Source organism: Mus musculus, chromosome 4 (assembly GCF_000001635.26).
Source record: "Mus musculus strain C57BL/6J chromosome 4, GRCm38.p6 C57BL/6J".
Taxonomy (NCBI): Eukaryota; Metazoa; Chordata; class Mammalia; order Rodentia; family Muridae; genus Mus; species Mus musculus.
This window is the reverse complement of record NC_000070.6, coordinates 128,105,227-128,128,327: the sequence shown is the minus strand read 5'-3', so window position 1 is coordinate 128,128,327 and position 23,101 is coordinate 128,105,227. Positions and strand designations below refer to the sequence as shown.

The following is a 23,101-nucleotide window of genomic DNA, read 5'->3' as shown; positions in this document are numbered from 1 at the left end:
GGAGAGAGGAAGAAGAGGAGGAGGGAGAGAGGGAAAGAAGGAGGGAGGGAGAGAGGAAGGGAGGAAAGAAACAAAGCCCACAGCTGCACATGCTGTTTAGTGTCTCACACACATCTCTTTCCACGTTGCCCATGCTCACTCTTCCATTGCCAAGGAGGAAGACCCAGCAAGCATCGGTTTCAAAAGATATTCCCCGCCCTGGCACTGGCTCCAAATACCCATGCTTCAGCGGTGCCATATTGCCTCCTGTCATCCAAAGCAAGGTGGCAGGGCAGAAGCCCCTGAGAGTCAAGGTGAAGAAATGCCAGGCTAAAACGCTAAGAAAATGGCCTGGGTTCTGTCAGTGACGTCAGTGGACTTTGACTACCTGAGGTCCATCTCTGGTGGTCAGCCACAGGGATCAAGTCTTGTCCTACCGTCTTCGAAGAACTCACCAGAAAACAGTCAGCATCGAATGGCTGTCCTGTCTCACCACATAGACGGGCAGCCTCTAACAAAGATGAATCTTAATAAGAATAAAAGTGGAAGCCGGGTGTGGTGGCACACGCCTTTAATCCCAGCACTCGGGAGGCAGAGGCAGCCGGATTTCTGAGTTCGAGGCCAGCCTGGTCTACAAAGTGAGTTCCAGGACAGCCAGGGCTACACAGAGAAACCCTGTTTTGAAAAACCAAAAATAAATAAAATAAAATAAAATAAAGTGGAGCACTAAGACATTTGCATATTCATATATTCATTTACTTGTTAAATATTTATTTATATTTAAATGTGTGGTTATCTGTTTTAGTAGACTGGCAGCTTGGGCAGGACCCATACTGCTCACAAGCATTTCTGGTGCCTTTTGAATGCCTTGTAGGTAGCCAGTGGCATGCATTCACTGTGAATGAATGCATAAAAGAAAGAACGAATGATGGGTTCAAGTCCTTACTGCTCTTCTCCCTTTGGCCTAACTGAGGATGACTGATATGACTCCCTGGGTTTCTCAGCCAGCCCTCTCATCCCCAAACACACAGGTTGCCACTAGCATCCTTAAAAACCTGCAGTCAGCTTTGAAGAAGAGGTCCTGCCTCCTCCTCAGCCCACACCAGCCTCCCTCAGGACTTTGCTGCCCCTCCCCCCACCTCTGCTTTTCCCTGCACCCTTTCTTGCTTAAATCCAGCCATAGTACAGCAGCTCAAAACTACATCCAGGGCACAGGACCCACCTCTTCTCTTAGGACTCCAATGTGTCAGGAGGGGTGCCCAACCACCCCTTCTCTATGTCTCACCCCAACTTCAGACTTATCCCCACATTGTGCTGAGTCAGGAGGGTGGGGAGGAGGGGACGCATTCCACCATGGTGATTCCTGCTCCTCTTGAGTGACTGGCCAAAGTGGGATTCCCAGGCATTAGGTGGGGTCCATTATTCTGCTCTGCTGACTGGGTTGTGAACTGCTCTGTGCCCTCTTCTGGGAGACCAGACACAGCGCCTGCACAGCCTTCTCCCAGCATGCTCTAGTCTCTGTGGTGGCCCTCCTGGGGGCACACCTTTGGTTTCTGATCCCTTCCTGTTGATCAAAACCCTCAATCTTTTGGATTTTTCTCCTCGGAAGCACCTCCCACCCGTGTTCACGTCTCCCCACCTTACTGCATCACTGAGAGGCTTTCAAGCCATGCGGAAACCCAACAGCCATTTCTCGATCGCCCGGAGCGGTGGCAAACCTGTGATAAGCCTGATGGTGTCATTTTCTTGGCCTCCAAGAGCCAAGTGTCAGTGCTCTGTTAGCAGAGGGAGTGCCCTCCATGCCCATAGGCTCACCCACCCACACCCTATTCCTGCCCTTACCCTGGCTAAGGAGGGAGCCTTTCACATCCCTCTTGCATGCCCTCAGCCCTTCCCTGACTCATAGTCTTCCTTTAGGATCCAGCCACTGTAGTCCACCCCAGGGAGTCTCAGTGCTCTGTGCTGGGGCACCATGGTGACATGGCTGCAGGCTGAGCATGACAATGACATGGCTAACTTGCTGTCTCTTACTGCTTCCTAGTCCCAGGGAGAACTCTACAGGGCCTGCCTGTCTTAGTGCATCTCCAATTTACGAATGGGAAACTGAGGCTGATAGAATCAGTGAGGCCACAGAGGACATCTGCTCCTGTGTGGTGCATTCCCAACACGCTGTGTATCCATGTACATCATTGTACTGAAACTGCCAGCCCCCTGGAAAAGCATCCCTTGAGTGTCCCATTCTTCTGTGTTGATTTCTTCCCCACAATGAAATAGCAAAATAAATAGATAGATTAATTAATTAATAATTGATTAATTCAGGGTGAGTCTTGTCTTCAAAGCTAAGCTACCATTTAATTGGTAGAGATTTTATTTTATTAGTGGTACAAAGAACAACAGCACATCTTAAAACCAATAGTGGTAGTGATGACGAACTCCAGAATACACAGCACTTTGAGATGTAGGCCAGTGGCTTCCCCAGCAGACCTTGACCAACCAAATATCTGCTTGATCACCTCCAGAGATGGGGAACTCACTGCCTCACTAGTCGGTTATTCTAACTGACAGATACTAGGCCAAGCACCCCAGCACTGAGCCACCTCCCCAGATCTTTTTGTATTTTTTGAGACAGGGTCAAACGAAAATACCCAGGTTAGTCTGAACACACTCTGTAGTATAACCAGGCCTTGACCTTGAGATGTGCCTGCCTCAGCCTCCCAAGTAGCTGGAACTACATAGACACTTCCAGTACGAGACCAAGCTTCGCATGCCTTTCCATTGGACATGACCCTGTTCTCTAGATCTGCCCAAAGCAAATGTTGGTTTTCTATGTGACAGACTCGTCTGCCACCTCCAGATCCCTATCACTACTCTCTCTCTCTCTCTCTCTCTCTCTCTCTCTCTCTCTCTCTCTCCTCTGGTTACTACTTCTCTCATTTATTTCTCCCAAATACCTGATCAACCTAGGGTCCTATGCTGGATACAGGGCCCAGGACCCTCTGAGGCACCTTGATTCTTATCAGGGCTTTATCAAGTGAATTTCCTTCTGGGTAATTTATCTCTCCAAGACCTGGAGTCTATAATACTATTAACAGAGCCACATGACTTTGGCTCTTGTTACAGGCATTGGCAAGGAGACGTCTGTGCAGTTTTCTCACCCGTGAGGTCTTCCTAGCTGTTGCATTTGATCTTGGCTTCTGTTCTGACTGTGGGCTATCTCCAGGCACCATTAACCACGCAGGTAACATCAAAGCAGCCACCAAGAATGGGGGTGGGAGTGCTGTAGAAATGGCTCAGGGGTTAAAACACTGGCTGTGGTTCCAGAGGACCCAAGTTTAATTCCCAGCACCCACCTGGCAGCTCACAAGCATCTGTAACTCCAGTCTCAGAGGGAATCTGATGCCCTCTTCTGGCCTCTTTGGGTACTGCACACACATGTTGTCTATACACACATGCAAGCACACCGTCCACATGCATTGGATACACCATCTTCAAATCCCTTCCCCCAGGCTCACTGCCTTCCTCGTCCATGGTCTTCCTTTATGCCTTCACTCTGCCCATTCCTAGAGGGCTTTCTCACATGGCTGTGATAAATACAATGGAGCTCTGCGCTCCATTTTGTCTCTGAAAAGCATATCCTAAACATCACCCTGCATTTCTCGGTCATGTCATTATACTTTTAAATGGCCGTGTAAATCCATTAGGCAGAGATGCTATAACTTTCCCAGCCATTCCCCAATTGTTAGACGTTTTTACAGTTGCCAATTCTTCATCATTATAAATAATGCTGAGAGCAAGACTCTCGTGCACAGAACTTTCTTCTGCTGCTGAATTATTTCTGTAGGATTTCATCCCAGGAGGGGGATTATTGGGTCAACTGCCTTGAGCACTTTGTGACTCTTGATATATGGTTGTCAGGCCTTGGTCCCAAAGGACTCATTTACATCACCACCAGCATCAGGGCCACTGTGTCCCCCTTTCTAAGCAGCTGTTCCAGTATTGAACTGACTCTCAAAAGTTTGGGGGTCAATATAGTTTTAGAGGGATACAATGCAACTTGAAATTCCCACACACACACACTTTGGAGGTGCTAGGTATGAAACTCGGTGCTCCTCACGTGCTAAGCAAGTACTCTACCAACTGAGCCACATGCCCAACCCTGCCATATGCCCAGCCCTGGGGCTGTTGTGACCTAGATGTCTTTGATAACTAAGAGGCCTTATGGCTTTCCTATGTCTTGACTTGCTGGTGCTGTCTCCTCAGCTGCCCTGACTATAAGCTCATCCACTTGAGGACTCACGATTCCTGAGAAGTTGCTGTGTGCTGTATGTCAGACCCCGGATGGGTACACACATTTGTTCTTGCAGAGTTTAGTCCGTGATAGCCCCTGTGAGGAACACCTGATGGCCAACAAGCCTATGGAGTAGACTTAACTACAGTCATGGTCCATCTGTAACAGGAGAGTCAAGGGAGACTAGATGAGTTGTTAAAGGTCACGTGACTGGGAGCTGGGGGAGGGGAGAGGTGGTGCTCACTTTCCTCCCCAGTCCCTGACCTCCAACCATGGTGCTCTCCAAAGCTTCTGGCTATTGGTGGCCTGGGAATGGAGACAGCAAAGAGCCAGGACCCCAAAACCAAGAACGTGGTTTGTGGAACAAAGACATCGTACAGGTGGGTGGGGGGTGGGACTTCTTGGGTAAAGAGGCAGTCTTCTGGATTGGAATTAAGCAGAGAGTGGGGGAGTTGCGGGGAGTCAGGAAAGGGGACTTGGCATGACGGAAGAGTGAGTGGGGAGACAGTCTGTTCTATCCAAAGGCTTGTCAGTGGCTGGAGGAGGAAGGGAGGAAGGGAGGCCAAGGCTCCAGGCTTTGACTGACAGCCAGGTAAGGCTCAGAGCAAGGTTGCCGCTTGGGCTATTCCTGCTCAGCACTGCAGCAGTGTGCCCACAGTGGAAAGGAGATGAAGGCGGCTACTACTCGGCTTGTACTCCAGCCACTGAGCCACGTACTCATGGGGCCAATCTGCAGGATAGCACGTACGGAGTGCCCAGACACACAAGGATCCAGGTCAGGAGAGGCAGGAGCTAGCTGCTACAGCAGGGCCCCAGCTGTGTGCTAAGGAGTGATGACAGCAGGGGCAACAGAAAGTAGGTGACATAACAGCCCTGGTCTTTGAAGAGCCACAAGGCTGGCCAAAGGTTTTTAACAAAAGAAAAGGTATTTTTTTTCCACTCACGAAACACACCACAACCTGTTGCTGTAGCTTCCTTTGACTGGGGAGACTGCTGTAGGTCAAACAGCAGGTTAAGTGCTTCTCAGGGCTTGTCTCACACACACACACACACACACACACACACACACACACACACACACGCCCCCCCCCCCAGGAAGGGGCGGTTCCCCAAGTTCCATGGGAGGATCTGAGAGATTTAGGATCCTGCTGGAGGGCACACAGCAGAGACTGGTCATAGTCTATGTAACCTGGATCTCCATGGAACTAGTCAGGTATGGGTGCAGGTTCTCCAACGTGGTACTTTCTGAGTGGTGACTTTGCACTCATGCATCAATTGTGAATTCTTATTACACCCCCACAGAAAAGGGCTTTATCACCTCTGCTCTGCAAATACGCTGTGTGCAAGAGACTCAGCTGTCTCCTGTGGTTAAGGGGGAAGTCTGTGAGCCACATCTAGCTAAGTCTGGGGTCCCCATTCTTTACCCACCCCAGTTTTCTCAGTTTCCCAGCACTGCACAAAAAGAAGAGCTGCTTCTGCGTCTGTGTACCTCAAAGCCCCCTGGGAGGCTGTCTGGGGCAGGAAGCCTTGTTAAGTGGATGGATGAGAGGAGGGGCCCAGCATGGCACACAATGCCACCATCAGCATATGCGACCGCCCTCAGCGCCAGCCCCTCTGACCCCTTCACAGAACAACATAGACATGACCAAGATGCGGCTAGGGCTACCACCGTATCACAAGAGCTACACCAAGCGGGGGTCAGCACAGCACATGGTGAACTGCCTTGGGCTCACGGAGAACATGCTAAGAAAACCATCCCAACCCCCAACCTGGGGAGAAGTGTCGCACGATTTGTCTCAAAGGTCATATCTCTTGTGTATTAATTTGCTAATCTGAAGCTCTGATTAAAAGGAATGTTTCGGCTCTCAAGGCAGAGCCCTGGGGAGTGAAGTCAGGAGCTTTAAAAGTGCACACTGGCCTCCTTGTGCTGAAGAAGTGGTCACCTCCACCCCTCGGGAGCCTGCGTCCTGCTGCTCCAGTCCAGAGTGACCTGAATGGAGCCAAATTGCATATTCAGAATGCATATCCATACGATACCAAATGGCCTCCATTAGCCCAATTTCAAGGTACCTGGATAATGCCCCAGAACTGGAGTCTCTTTCAGGACCAGGAAATTGTCTGAGAGACGGGAGCCCCTGGGGAAGGAAATCGGTTATCTAATTGCAGGAAGGAAGTAAAGTAGAGGGATTTGGGCTCTAATGTCCTGGGCTCTCTAGCTCTGCAGCCTAGCTTTCTCATGAGTTCAGTAGCACTATCACAGCACCTTCAACCTCCCCATCTCCAGGAGACCCAAACGCACATGCCAACCCCTTCCTTACTTTCAGAAGACCGCCATCTCCAAAGATCCCAGTTTCAAAAGGTAGAGGTGCCATAGCTGACCAGCCCACGCCCCGCAGGAGAAGAAACACACCCTGCTGGGATCTCTTGTGGAGCAGCACTCTGTCCTCATCCAACCCCTTCGGGAGGATGCAGAGGGGCCAGGGGCGGACTGCACAATGTGACTATGAAACTAAGATTCCAGGAGAAGAATCAAAGGCTGCAAACAGTAGTAGCTCAATTAATGCTAGACCATCTGCCACAAGTTCTAGTTGCTGTCAGCCCCTCTGGGCTCAGATTCTCAAGGGAAGTGTGGTATTATGGGATCCACAGAGCATCTGTGAACTTTATGGACTAGTTGTATGAGAAAGGGTTGTGTTGGTGTGTGTGTGTGTGTCTGCCTCCCTGTCTCCCTACAGCTCCAAACTTCTAGGGATTGATGTAAGAGCCTTAGCTCAAAAGCTAGCATCAAATAATGCAAACAGATGCCCCATTGACACTTCTGTGCTGGCCTTGACCTCGCTGGCTCCAGGGTTGTAGACAATAGGGAGCAGACTACATCCTGGGCCAGTGGGCAAGCTTCCAGGTTGGGCTACAGGCCCTGGATGCCGACACCACTCCGCTGCTTCTCCAGAGAAGACAGTCATGCTTTCAGAGTAGAACAGCTGGATTGAGGATTTCTTTATGAAAACAGCTGGATAAGGGTTTGATGTAACCTCTGGAGTGGGAAACCAGGGTAAGGATGGGACTGGGTTCTGTGATGTTGGCATAAGTCTTCTGTCTCCTGGATAATGTCAGCCAAGGTTAGGTCAGGATGAGGGTGGCTTTAGTCAGTGCGCTGACGGTGACTGAGACCTGACAAATGTGTCAGATCCTGTCTTCTGTGACCATTGTGTTTCCTTAACTATCATGGTAGCTCTACAAAGATAAGTGTTCTTTATCTAAAATGTCTGGAGTGAAAAAATGTTTTCAAATTTTAGTTGTTTTTTAGGTTTGGGAATACTTCCGTATACCTAGAAGACACCATGAGGAGGGGACCTCCATGTGCAACCTGATACCCAGAGTCTGAAGGTTATTAATCGTATGCAATATTTTTGGACTATCTGAGCTTTGACAGTGACCTGTCCGACGACACCAGGTGTGGAATTTCAGTGCATAGCGTGGGTTTGGTACTTAACAGATTTGGCACTTTGAGGCCTTCCAGATCCTCAGCTTAGACGGCTCTATGTGAAGCTTGGGAGATGGCTCAGCAGGTAAAGCGCCTGCCCCACAAGTGTGACCCTCGATCAGATTCCCAGAACCCACACAAAAGGTGGATGCTGCAGTAGATAGCTGTAATTCCAGTCTCCTACAGGAGAAGGGAGGTGAAAACAGAAGGGAAAACGATGGACCCTGGAGGCTGCACAGCCTTGTGTACACAGCAGTCAAAAAGACATTGTCTCAACAAAGTGGACGGTGAGGCCCAATACCCGAGGTTGTCCCCTGACCTTGACCCATACACCTGCACTCACACATATGAACACACACACACATGCAAACACACGCGAACACCCACATATACACATATCATAGATACATACATACATACATACATACATACATGCAAAGATACCTTTAAATAAACACTCCTCTCATATGTGGCTGTAATCCAGAGAAATGAATCCATTGTCCAAGTGAAGGGCCAGGAGGCATAGGAGTCCAGGTATCCAAAAATGTAAGCCCAAGCTCTTAAAGCTCGCATGGTGCCACCTTTCCCATGTGGTTGCCGGAGAGCTTACAAAGCTAAGTGTTCTTCACCCTCCCAGCTTCCAGGTGGAGGTCACAGATGGGGTAGCACAGGTCTGGGTCCTTAGGTCTACACCCACCCCCCTGCCCTGCACTTGGATGGGGAGCAGCCAAGACCAGTTACGCTGACCTAAACAAAGAAATGCCTTCTGGGGGATCGCCACTGTTGACTAGATCTAACTGTCCCAGCCGCAGTCCTCAGAGGGACTTGTATCCCCAAGTATCAGAGTGTCTACAGGGGTTTAAGCAAAGGGGCCATGCTGAGCTAGCCTGGATTTGGGGCTAACTGCCTTTCTCTCCTTCTGCCCTACCAGGGATTGAGCCTCAGGGCCTTTCTACTTCCTAGGCATTTGCTATACTACTGAGTGCTTTATCTTTTTTTATTTGCTAAGTTGCCCAGGCTGACCTGGAATTCACTCTGTAGTCCAGGCAAGCCTTAAACTTGAACATCCTCCTGCCTCAGCTCCCAGGGTGCAGGGATAGCAGGAACGCACCCACCTGGTTCCTCGCTGAAATGTCTGATGTGCTCACACACACAGTGCTCAGCTTAGAAGAGACACAGATGCCCTCAGGTCATCCTTGAGAGCCTTGTGGAGAATTCTGGGAAATGTGAGTCCTGAGGTGGGAGAATGAAGTGGTATTTAGGGGGCAGCAAGGCCAGAGGCATCTTGGGGGAGGGTGCTCTGGGTGACACAGAAAGATCCAGGCTTCAGAGACTGGCACAGAGACCACCACTGTCACACAAGGAGGGAGTCACAGACTCCAAGACAAAAGTCATTTATCTCCAGGGGAATATGAAATAAAAAGCAAAAGTAATACAGAAGTTCAGAACGAAGGCTTGGGAAGTGGCCTCAGTTGGCCAAGTACAAAGACCAAAGTTTGATCCCCAGAACCCATGGAGAAAGCTGCATTTTTAATGTGTGCTTGGAATCCCAACTCTGGTGATGCTAAACAGAAGGACCCTTGGAGCTCACACTGGCTGGCCAAACTATCTCATGCTAGTGAAACACTCCGTCTCCAAAACCAATAAGGCAGATACTGAGGAAGAATACTCAGGGTTAATCTTTGGGTGTGTACATGTGCACCTACATACTCATGCCCTCGAGCATGCGCACATGTGTGTGTGTGTGTGTGTGTGTGTGTGTGTGTGTGTATGCTTATGCATACACATACAATAAGACAAACTTTTCCGTGAACATTTTATCTGATCTTGGCATGGAAAAGGTCTTTCTGTGCACAGCACCCAAAATAGATGTCACCAAAATTAAAAAAAAAAAATGAGGTTTGGTTTTTTTTTTTCCTTAATTAAAATTTTAAATTAGTGACATATAAATTAAAACTGCTACACATCAAAAGGGAAGCCACCACATTAATATCCTTAATATGCAAAGGAGATAAGAAACATACTAACAGCCCCAATGGAGAGGTAAGCAAAAACTGGGACAGACAATTTAGCAAATGATCCACAAATGGCCAGTAAGTGCTGACAGGTGTTCCACCTTCCCCATCATCAAAGAGATGCAAATTGTCACCGCAAATGAGATTTCATTTTTCCGCCCATTTGAATCAATGAAACTGATTTAAACCTCACTAGCACTCAGGGTAGGCAGGGTGAGGGGGAAGTGGGCCTGAGCCGAACAGGCCCTGCTGCTGCAAGCGTGCGTGGGTCTAATCTTTCCGAGAGTGCTCTGAAACTGGGCATCGGAATGGAAAGTCTGCAGCCTCTTTGGCTGAGCAATTGGCCTTCCAGGAATTTATCTTAAGATAATTAGATGAGGCCTTAAGTTGAGTAAACACGGGTGCTCTTCGTCTAAATGTGGGCAGGAGATGACTGGTTAACAATAGTGGCGTGTGCAAACCCTCGTGGCTCCCTTTCTAATGGACATTAGGGAGAACGGAGGAGGGAGGGGCTGCCTTTTATGAACAGGCTAACCTCATTAGCCAGATTACAGAATCGCATCCACAGACGATCACCTGTGTGCGTCTGCGTGGGAAGTGGTGTCAACACTGCTGGAATGACCCAGGGGAGCTGGACCTGGACACGGGCAGAGCAGAACAGGGGCAGAGCCGGAAGGAGGACAGGGAGGACGGAAGGAGGATTCCTGGGGATCACGTTCAGATCTGGGGCTGGAAATGAAGGGTCTAGATGAAGCGAGATAAAATACGGACTGTTAAATAAAAATTGAATTTTAGATGGAAAAATAAATTTTTTTTTTTTTTTTTTTGGTCTAGGAGTGGGAAGTCTGACTCGGTTGGAGAATACTTACTTTGTAAACATAAAGATCTGAGTTTGATCCCTAGAATTCTGGTTAAAAACAAAAAGGCAGGGGTGGTGGCACACGCTTTGAATGCCAGGGCTGTGAAGGCAGAGATGGTGGATTGGTGGTTCCGTGGAGCTCTCTAGGCAGCCAGAGGCTGGAGAACATGAGAGAGCCCTGATGGTGGGAGCCTCCCAGGCTGGAAGGGGGTGGTGCTCTAGAATCTGGGAATCATGGTATGATCATGAAAGGACCTGGACTGGTGATAATCCTGAGCGGTGAGAGACTCCCCTTCATAAAACAAGGTGAATGGCTCCCGAAGGAACATGTGCCTTCCGGCTGCCATATGCAACTGCATCCACGCATGTGTGCACCTTCACACACATGAATACACACAAGGTTTTAGTTCAAAAACCCTAGAATATACCAACATGGACAATTATTTCAGCGTGTGGTATCAATTTTAATTTTTCTGGTGACCCTCACTGTACTCTAGAGTCCCTTTGATGACTCTCTGGGGTGGCTCAGGTCATCCAGGAGGGACACTGAATCCATGGCAGCCTTTGTGTGTCCTCCTGTCTGTCTATCTGTCTTAGCCCCAATCCTCTTACCTGAGACACAGGCTTTAGCTTCTCCTTTACTCAAAGAGTTTTTCAGGACTCAACGTGTAAGATTTTTGTGACAGAAGAGTGTCATTAAAACCCTTGGCCATCAAGTCCCCTTAAGCTGCCCCCGCGCCCATCCTCACCCTGTCTTGGCTTAGCTGGTTACATCTGTAAGATGGAGATAGCCAAGCCTGGCTGCAACATTGTCGTGGGAGATTAAAGGGGAAAATGTATGTAAAGTGCCTGGCATACAGTCAGTGCTTAATACACACTGATCCTGGCATACAGTCAGTGCTTAATACCCACTGATCCCTTTCCCTCTGGTCCACACTCCGCCCACACTCCTGTCCCAGAGGATTATACACGGAGCACCCTTCTCCTCTAAGAGATTGAGGAGCAGCGCCATTTGATCTCTGCCTTGAAGTGGCGGCTGACACTTCACCTACCTTCACCTTCCTCTCAAATCCCAGCTGCAGTTCTGTTCCTTATCTTTGCTTTCCACACCCTGGGGGAAGAGGGTGCGGGGGTGGGGTGCAGGAGGATCAGACTTGCTTTGATAGCCCACAGGCAGCTTGGATGCCCGCCAAGAGGAGCCACTGAGAACAGTGCCCTGATGCCGTTTGGAAATGGAGCAGGTGATACTAGGCTGGAGAGCATGAGCAAGCACTGATGGTGCGGGCTTCCCAGGCTGGAAGGAGTGCTCCTCTAGAATCTGGGAGTCATAGCATGATTGTGAAAGTACCTGGGACCCCCCCCCCCCGACAAACAAACATGTATGGGATAGAGTAGTGTGCCAAGGGTCAATGGTGCAGGTGTTTCATAAGGTTTTATGAGGGTCTGGGCTTCCATAGACACTCAGAAGGAGTGATGAATGGGGACACCATGAGGACATCGGGTCAAGCTTGGACCTCTGTGTCTGTTACTCTCAATCCAGCTTTTGTGTCACTAACTCAAGGACCCAAATGCAATCTCTCCAAAGCTACACACAGTGGAGGGAGTGATACCCAGGACCTTAAGACAATAGGCTGGTGGGAATGGAGGGAAAGCTAAGCCCTCATACACTGCTTGTGAGATGCAGTGCCCTCAGGCAAACACTGTGAAGCTCAGTATGGAAGCTCCCTAAAGAGCTAAAAGTACAGACCCGATATGACCCAGCTATGGCACTCATGGCGAGTCTGCCGAAAGGGCCAAGCCAGCCTGCCGCAGAGCCACTTGAGCATTTGTGTTTAATGCAGCACTGTTTACTACATCCGAGCTGTGGAACCAGCCTAGAGGCCCAAGAATACATGCATGACCAAGAAAGGCGGCATACATCCGCAATAGAGATTATTGGGTCATAAAGGTGAATGACGTCGATGGAAACGGATGGTTTGATGGAAAGGTGACTTGGTAAGTACATGCCGTGCAGGCATGAAGACCTGGCTGAGCCCCAGACCAACATCAGCACCCCTACACATAGCCGGGCATGGGGAGCGTGCTTCTCATTCCAAAGCTGGAGAGGTCAAGTCAGGTTGCTCTCTGGGGCTTTGTGGCTGGCCACCCTATGTTCTATTTTGCGTGCCCGATGTGCCAGTGGACTCAAAAAAGAGGGTACACAGCTCCTGAGAAAGATCACCCAAGGCTGGCCTTTGACCTGCACATGCATGCACACACATGCGTGAACACCAAATACTGATATGTAGCTGTATACACATGTTACACACACATAAATGGGTGCAGCTGGAGATTAGAATGTCAAAATACCCCAGACTCCACTTTCTGTCATGTGTAGAATCTAGATTTTACACACACACACACACACACACACACACACACACTCAGGATGGAAGTTCACGGGGATGATCTGGAAGGAAAGAGACTAACAGTAAAAGGGAAGATACTGGAAGATGAATACGCGCAGGTACATGATACATGCCTATGAAAATGTCTTTGTGAGACGCAATCCTTTGTACATGGAGTATATATTAATGAAGGAAATAAAAAGAAGCCTCCAAAGAGGCTTCTCTCAGGAAGGAGCCTGATGCACAGAGGCTGCCTGGGTGCAGACCAGGTAAAAGCCCAGCCAAGGTGGCCGAGCTCCCAGACACGGTACGGGTAGCAGCTGAGCATGGTTTTAAACATGCATCTCAGGGGCGCACAGTTGCAAGGCAACAAAGGTGTGTATTTGTCAAGAGCATTCAGGTAATGTGAAGGTTAGGGGCTTACTTGAGGTGCGACAATCAGACCAGGAGCCCTCAGTTAAGGTGGCTGGAGTCAAGGCAGAGGCCCTCAGTTAAAGGCATGTGCAAGACAGTTGGGAGCCATTGCAGGGGCATGTAGTCCTAAGATCTTCTAAGAAGTCCTCAATGGATCCAGTTACTACATCAACTGCACCCCCGTCCCCGCCCCAGCTGGGCCACTCTGGACAAGTAGTGAAAACTCACCCTCTCTGTTGGGGTACTCCTGACTTCCCAGACAAGGGTAGGATCAATTTCCATGTTGCTACAGCTTCATTCAGCAACTCATCCCTTACACTCTGAGGTTTTAAAGGCGAGGGAAGGAGCTTTGGAGTAATTGGCATGCTTTATTGGGGTGTTATGTCATCAGTGTTATTAATTATCATTAACAGTCTTAAAATACGCCTATTAATGATCGTGACACAAAATAGCAGTGCAGGTCTTAGCCAAGAGCAGCCTAATTACCTATTAATGAGATGTAAATTTCCCAAGGAAATGACAGAGATGTACAAGAACCACCTTCTAAACTAACATAATAAAGTTAATAATAATAATAGTGTATAATCTGAAGGTATTAGTGCTAATTTGAATTCTGACACTGTCTCTAAACAGACCAAGAGAAGTGGAAATCATCTGTACAGATCAAGCCAAGAAGCCCTAATCTGCACTGTTAAGGAAAAATGGAGAGTTCTTCCCACGCTAACATGATCTGGACTCTACCATCGCTGGGTTGAGCTCTCTGGTGTTTATTTTCTCTTACTCACCTTTTACATCTCTCATATTTTCAAAGCCAATCTGAGCTACCTCATAGAACTAACTCCAATGCAGAACAGACTTCAAAACCTAAACACACACCAAAACCAGTTAAACAGGGCAGAAAAGACATCCCCAGGCCCTCTTGATAAACTAGAGCAGCTGTGCTCTGCAATCTGTAAGTTCCAGGAAGAGAGGGAGAGGCTGCGATAGTAACTGAGTTGCTTGCTGGTTATTAACTGGTCTCATTAGGCAGGCACAGGCTCGAATCTGCAGAGCTAGTGTCCTGGGCAGACAGGACCCAGACCTGCCTGTGGCTATGGCAGCACCCAGCATACCCGCAGTTGCAATGGGAGGCACCTACCTTCATAGCTGGCACGGAAGCCCTGGGCACTGACTGCATAGTCGCTGATGAGGCTCAGGGACAAGGTGCTGGCCGCACTGACTATGGTGGCTGGTAGCTGAAAGCCGGTGAGCCTGGAAGACAAAGAGGTTTGAATGAGAAGAATGACCTCATGGGGAAACCGCAGTCTCTTAAGGATTCATTCAGTACCTTCTAGATGCACAGGCGGGATCTAAATACAAGCAGTGTCTGGGTTTGAATACGGCCAGTGTGTTGAAGCCTTGGTCCTCAGGGTGGTGTTACTGGGAGGTGCAAGAACCTTCAGGAGGTTGTACTGATTGGTCTTATGTCAACAGGACACACAATTTAGAGTCATCTGAGATGAGGAGACCTCAGTTAAGGAAATGCCTCCATAAGATCCGACTGTGAAGTATTTTCTTAACTAGAGATTGATAGGGGAGGGACCAGCCCGTTGTATGTGGTTCTATCTGTGGGCTGGTGGTCCTGGCTTCTATAAGAAAGCAGACAGAGCAAGCCAACAAAACAACCCAGTGAACAGCACCCCTCCATGGCCTCTGCATCAGCTCCTGCCTCCAGATTCCTCCCCTGTTGGCGTTCCTATCCTGACTTCCTTTGATGATGAGCAGCAATGTGGTGGTGCAAGACAAATAAACTCTTTTCTCCCCAACTTGCTTTTTCGTCTTGGTGTTTCATCGCAGCAATAGAAACCCTAACTAAGACAGAGGTGGAAGTAAATTAGGTCACTGTTTGTGTTTTTTTGAAGAGGGATGTTAAGACTCTGTCCCCACCCCATCAGCCCCGTGGCCTCATACGTTAGGTAAACACTCTACCATTGATCCATAACTCTTCCTCTCTTTCTGCTTCCCGCCTGTCCTAAGATGAACAGCTTTGTTACAGCCACAATATGCAGCCCCACTGCCAGCCCCAAATCAACAGGAACACAACTGTCCATGGACTAAAATGTCCAAAACTGTGAGCAAAAGAGAGAGAAAAAAATCTGTTTCCTTTGAGTGTTTTAGACACATCATCACAGGAACAAGACGCTGACTAACAGTGAGAGAAATGGGAAAGAAACCCAAATTGGAGGCATAGGGGAAAACTTCAAGGGCAAAGTGAGCCCCAACAGAAGGGCAGGAAATAGTGTCTTCTGACACACAGAGAAAAAATGGAGGGGCAACTCCTCAAAGCCATAGCCTGGTCCCCGAGTAGGAAGCGTGCCTCCTGGGCTGCTGGGGTTTTTTCTTCCTACTTTGGTTTCTTTTTTTTTTTTTTTTAAAGATTTATTTTTTATTATATGTAAGTACACTGTAGCTGTCTTCAGACACACCAGAAGAGGGAGTCAGATCTTGTTATGGATGGTTGTAAGCCACCATGTGGTTGCTGGGATTTGAACTCTGGACCTTTGGAAGAACAGTCGGGTGCTCTTACCCACTGAGCCATCTCACCAGCCCCCTACTTTGATTTCATCTCCTAGTTTTTCCCCTTTTGGCTGAGGTCCTTTGAAGGCTTGAGTGGAATCCATGATGGATTTCCAACTGACAGCTGCCCTCAGACAAGACTGTTCACATACTGAGAAAAATTCACCTGACTCCTGGAGCAGGGTGTGGATGTCTCTGATGGTTGCTTATTCTTAAAAGGAATGCCTACCATTTTATAGGAATAAGTGCTTATTAATATAAAAAGAAAGCAGAAAAGATAAAGGGCCAAATACAATCTAACAGTCATCTTTCTTGACAGTTGACATACAAAGAGATGCGGGGATCACCAGGTGAGACCATAATTCCATGAAATAGCATCACATGAATGGCATCGTGCTGGGTGTGCTTTTAATGGGAAGGAGTGCTGTTTTCAATCTACATGGGAAAAATACTAAGGTAAAAAACAAAGGCAGAGTTGAGCCTCAGATGATATATCCTTAGCATTGAGTCATTTAAAAAGTCTTCTAAGGCTGAAAATATGACAGTGGACACACATAGTGGTACTTGCCTTACAATTCCTAGCACTCAGGAGCTGAGACAGGAGAATCATACATTCAGAGTCACCCTGGTCTACATATATGTGTAAGTGTGTATGTGTTGTATGTATGTGTGTGTGTATATACACACATATATATGTGTATACATACATACATACATACATACATACATAATCTATTTATCTATGAGTACTGGGCCTCAGGGGACACATTCAGGACACGTTTTCCCGCCATTGGACATCCAGGTATGACAGCTCCCACCAGAGACCTAACTGTCCCCAGGTGGTGTGAAATTGCTCAGTCTCTCGTTCATCGTTGCCCTTCATCCACTTTTTGAGGCTCACCCTACCTCCTCTCATCCCCACGAAGGCACTGGGAGAGAATTCAATGTTAACCTTTATCCTCATTTTTTGAGGTAGCCTGGGCTATCTGTAGAGACTCAGATCGCTCAAGACTTCCCATTGGTATGTCCCATCTTGACAGGTAAAGTATGCCATGAAGAGCTTTGGGCTCCCACAAGTTAAAGCACAATACCAACTGTGAAAAGCCCCATGCTGGATGAAACTCTTAAACCTCCCACCACCCTAATCTTGTAAGACCAGTATTAACTCAAAATAAACTAATAGCATGGGAAGAAAAGGTGATTATGGGTGAGAAAAAATATTTCAATGTATCTCTTCAAGCATAAAGACATCCAACAAAGCATTCCTGCCTCACTTCATATTCACATTCCCAACACACATGCACACACAAATGTGTACACGCACACAGAAATGCATACATGCACACACATACATGTACACATTTGCATACCTCACTCCATATTCACATTCCCAACACACATGCACACACAAGTGCACACATACATGCACACACAAATTACACAAATGCACACATGAACACAAATACATACATGTCAACATGTGTATACACATGCATACTCACACACATACGCACACACATATATGCACATACATGCACATACAACTTTGTATGCATGCACACATACACACATACATACACGTACATGCACACACAGAGTCTTTTTGCCACCTATAGTATGAGCCCATCATGAGGGCTTATATTGGAAGCCCATCATGAGGAGGAAGGCTCTTCTTGGAAGGACTAGCTTAGAGAACTTGTTTTGTTTCTTCCTGTCCTTCACTGTCCCAGGGAGCCATCCACAGCATGGAATTCTGATTTGTACTTAGCTTCCCACCAACTGCAGAGATGGGTGGATGACCTACCATGGTACACCATCTCTCACTTTCATGGAGGACCTCAAGATGTGGAGAGGAAGGTAGAGCTGACATCACCCTAGTGTGACAACCTTGAGTCCTTTCATTTGGTATGAGCCATAGACTCTGAAAGCCTTTCATTTTTTGGACCTTAAATCAATGAAGTGAAGTGTAAGCTCTGGAGTGCCAGGAGTCTTTATACCTTAGCTGAGCGAATGTTATCACCATACAAGTATAAACAGAGCTGAACAGTGGCACAGAAGACAAAGACCTGTGTTCCAGATGCTCGGAGAGAGTGCTCCTCAGTGCCCAATGACATAAGTCTCACTTCTCTTTCTTTCTGTTTTGTCTCAAGCTAGTCTTACGTAGGTGTCTATCTCTTGAAACTGATCAACTGCAGATACTGCATGGTACCCCAGAGGCCTTAAATATCCACTGGTTGAACTACACACACACACACACACACACACACACACACACACACAATAATGGTAAAAGGATAAAGAGAACACATAAACTGGAAGATGACACAAACCGTACGTGGCCAAAGGAGTGCTTGTAAACCAGAAGACAAGGTCAAGGACAGACACATGGACCCTGAAGGATGATCAAAATAGGAAAACCTGGGACTGGGGAGACAGCTAGAGAGGTAATGCATGGGTCTACAATGCACAAGCATCCTGAGTTCTATCTTCAGATCCCATGTTGAAAGGGGAGAGAGGCTGGGCACAGCTGGTACGTGCTTATAATCCCAGCAATGGGGAGGAAGAGACAGATGAATCCCTGGAGCTCACTGGCCAGCCATCCTAGTCTACTTAGTGAACCCTGGGCCACTGAGAGACCTTGTTTCAGAAAGATGTAGGGGCGGAAGAGCTCGGGAGATGGGTCAGTGGAGAAACTGCTTGGTGCACATGTTTGAGGACCTGGATGCAGTTCCCCAGCACCATGTAAAAGCTGGACACAACTAGGTGTGTCTATAATTCCAGTGTTAGGAGGCAGAGGCAAGAGATCTAGGGGGTTTTCTGGCCAGCCAGTCCAGCCAATCAGTGAGTTCCAGGTTCAGTGAGACCCTATCTGTACAATAACGTCAAGAGGCTGGAGAGGTGCTCAGTAATGAAGAACATTGGTGAAGAACATTGGGTGCTCTTAGAAAGAACTCAGGTTCAATTCCCAACATACACATGGTGGCTCACAACCAATTGTCTATAACTCCAATTTCAGGGAATGTGACACTCTCTTCTGTGCCAGGTGTAGAGACACACATGCAGGCAAAACACCACCATACATGAAATAAAAGAGTATAATTTAAAAAAAAATTTTTTTTTAAATGTAAAAGGGTATCAACCTCTGGCCTCTGCATGCCTGAGCATGAGCACGCACATCCACATGTGCACACACATACTTCCAGTACACAAGCACATATACCCCATAAACACACATACCTCATAAGCACATATACCCCATAAACACATATACCTCACAAGCACATATAACTCACAAGAACATATACCTCACAAGAACATATACCTCACAAACACATATACCTCACAAGCACATATACCTCACAAGCACATATACCTCACAAGAACATATACCTCACAAACACATATACCTCACAAGCACATATGCCTCACAAGCACATATACCCCATAAACACATATACCTCACAAGCACATATATCTCACAAGCACATATACCTCACAAGAACATATACCTCACAAGAACATATACCTCACAAACACATATACCTCACAAGCACATATACCTCACAAACACATATACCTCATAAGCACATATACCTCACAAGCACATATACCTCACAAGCACATATACCTCACAAGCACATATACCTCACAAGCACATATACCTCACAAGCACATAAGAAATTAATGAGTGAATGAGTAAATACTGGCTGGCAACCGAGGAATGACACCCCAAACCCTCTCGTCCTCCACACGAACATGTTCACACATACATGTGGAACTTTACTCTCAAGCATTGCACACATACACACATTTAAAATTTTTTAATTAGGTATTTTCTTCATTTACATTTCCAATGCTATCCCAAAAGTCCACCATATCCTCCCCCCACTCCCCTACCCACCCACTCCCACTTCTTGGCCCTGGCGTTCCCCTGGTCTGAGGCATATAAAGTTTGCAAGACCAATGGGCCTCTCTCCAATGATGGCTGACTAGGCCATCTTCTGATACATACGCAGCTAGAGACACGACTCTGGGGGGGTACTGGTTAGTTCATATTGTTGTTCCACCTATAGGGTTGCAGACCCCCGCACATTTTTAAAGCAGAAAAAAAAAAGCTATGAAAATCAAACTTAGAAATTCACAATTCATTTATTAGATTGGCAGGGTTAAGGAAATCCAGTCTTGCAGTTATGAAAGTAAGAGTCTTGACTGCAGAAGACACACTCTCCACAAATGGAGGGAAAACGATGGGTTTCCTAAAAGGCATACATTTCCATACCTTTGCCAATTTGATTAACCTTACAATGATTATGCAAACTGACCTGGTAACCTTAAAACTCACTAAGGCGGAGGGCTGGAGAGACAGCTCAGTGGTGAACAGCTGTATTGCCCTTCCAGAAGATTCTAGCACCAACTTTAGGAGACTCACATTTGCTTGCAATTTCAGCTCCAAAGGATTCAACCCTCTCTTCTGACCTCTAGAATCTCCCTCAGATACATGGCATACACTCACACAGATACACATGTACATTAAATAAAAATAAAATAAGCCTCTTTTAAAAAGAAAAATCTCTCAAAAAGAAATATCCAGTACTAGAGTCACTAGAGAATTCTACTAACTGGATCAAGACAAATGAACCCCAACTCTACTAGGCACAATCTCTTCCCAACAATCTAAAGGAGAAAACCCCTTCCACACTCCTAAGTAAGGCCAGTGTTACCATGGCAGCAAAGACAGGATAAATAATGAAAACCAAAGACCTACGACATTGCATATGCACATTAGTCCCCAAATCCTAAGCAAACTCAACTGTAAGAGTAATTAGGCACCATGACCAAAGTGGGGTCACTCTAAGAAGGCAAGGCTGCCTCAGTATTTGAAAACACATCAGTAGCACGACCATATTGACAGGGTAAAAGCAAAAAAAAATGCATCAATGGATGCAAAAAAAAGCATTTGAATAAATTCAACATCTATATTTATGACCTATGTTTGATATATATATATACATATACACACACACATATATACATATACACACACACACACACACACATATATATGCACCATATACATGCATAGATATGCATACACACATACTTTCAGAAGCTACAAATAGAAACCTTTTTCAACTTTGTAGAAACCATTTATAACATCCCCAGTTAATGTCATTTACTAGTGAAAGACTGAATGCTTTTCCCTAAGATTCAAAGAAAGGTAAAGACAGAGCAACTGAAGTAGAAAATCGGCAAAAGAAAGGAAGATTCATTTACCAAAAAGGACACACAGACGGCAAATAAGAATGAATAGATGACGAATTCCTTGGCAATTTATGAAAATGCAAAATTAAGACACAAGACGAGAGAACCGGCTACTCTGATTTCCTACACCAGTCTGATCCCAAAGTTTATTACTCTACATGGCTTTGTTATACCCACAGGTAAGTGTAGCTCTCACACCTTGTCAGAGAAAATTCATTCTGCAGCAGACGGTGACTGTTACAGAGATCTGCAACTGGTCTCAATGCAGACCAACAAATGACTGTCAGGTGCCCAACCCCAAACCTACAACTCTACAACACGACCCCCAAACCTGCGACTTAGGGCCACTCTCCAAAGAGTGGACAGTAGGACTGTGGGACACTTGCTGTGACCGTATCTTCTACACTAGACTGGAAAGCTGCCCCCAGGAAATCTCAGTGCTATGACTGCCCGAGAGCGCCCTGCATAAGACGTCATCGTGTCAACGTGGAAGAGAGAAATTTCACAAGGTCTCACTCCTAGATGAAGAGCTGGAGGCAATCAATGGCTGCTAAGAGACGGTGAATCAGTTTTTCTCCAGGGATGTGTTTTCTGAGAGGTTACCCAAGTCCATGTGGTCAGCTCTAAATGCATGCACATATGAGCAACACTAAGTGGACTCAAGTTATATGTATGGGCATAAATATATACATATACATATGCATATGCATATATGTATAATTGAAGAACAGGCAGTCATGAATTTGAAGGGGAGATGGGGAACACATGAAGGCTTAGAGCAGGGGGAGGGGAAAGGTAGAAACAATATAAATACAATATTCACATATGAAATTCTCAAAAAAAAAATTAAAAAAAACCAGTGAGATGTGAATGCTATGTATTCACACTACTAAGATGAGGCCACAGCTTATGTGATACTGGTGACGGCGTGGAAGGACTGCTGATGGAAATATAAAAGCATACAGTGACTCTGAAAAGAGCTCAGCAGTGCCTTATAAAGAAAACCCTCCCAAACACTAATTACGCAATGCAGCAGCAATTGCACCCCTGGACACTTCCCTTGGAGATGTGAGCTTCTGTCCACACAAGACCCTGTGTGTGCGTGTCCACCAAGGAGCTTTGTTCATAATGGGTCAATTCTGGAAACAGCCCTAATGCCCTGCAGTAATGGAGACCTGGTTAAGCAGATTGCAGCGTGACCCCACAGAATGCTCTGCAACAACAGAAAGAAATGAGAGTCTGAGAGCAGGAGCACAGTGGGCACCTCTCCACTGCATCAGGCTGCGTGGAAAAGGAAGTGCCCCCCAAAAGACTATGAATGTGAGAGTCCATTTTTATCAGCACTCACTTGTGGGAGGGGAAATCTAACAGGCTCTGATCCCTAGATCCTGCCCTCACTCCCCTCCCCCAGTGGCCCCAATTCATGGTGTCTGGGTCTCATGTACCCAAGCTGATCTCAAACTCTATATAACCAAATCTGGCCTTGAACTTACGATTTGCCTGCCTCTGCCCTCCAAGTGCTGAGATTACAGAAGTACAATGTAAGTGTGGGCTCTGTACAGCATTCTTTAAATGACCAAAATAGTGGGGTGGAAACACGGGTGAGTTGGTTAGAGGTGGTGGGGGGAAGAGAATGGGGAGACCCTGAAAGTAGTGGGCAACTTTTGTGTGATGGAACAATGCTATGGCGTGGGACCATGTCTGGGTTACAGAACCTATTGTCATAAAAAATAACATAGAAGCGATGCTGGTGGGTTCTGTCTGGACCAGTCTTCCCAGGTTCTGAGCATGTTGCTAAAAGAACATACAAACACAGAGCAAGGTGGGAAGAGGGTTTGCTCAGAAGCAAAGTGGAGG

At 47.0% G+C, this 23,101-nt stretch overlaps 1 protein-coding gene across 6 annotated transcripts in view; it reads right to left on the bottom strand.

Moving 5' to 3' along the window:
• The window catches only part of Csmd2 (CUB and Sushi multiple domains 2), a 581,156-nt gene that overhangs the window by 439,333 nt on the left and 118,722 nt on the right, over window positions 1–23,101 (bottom strand). For all 6 annotated transcript variants that reach the window (XR_001784158.2, XR_001784159.2, XR_001784160.2 and 3 more), the window contains exon 3: window positions 14,565–14,677. Coding sequence is in view for 2 of the 6 variants with exons in the window: in XM_011240560.3 (XP_011238862.1) it covers window positions 14,565–14,677 (113 nt within the window). In the remaining 4 variants the exon portion in view is untranslated. The remainder of the gene's footprint in view (window positions 1–14,564; window positions 14,678–23,101) is intronic.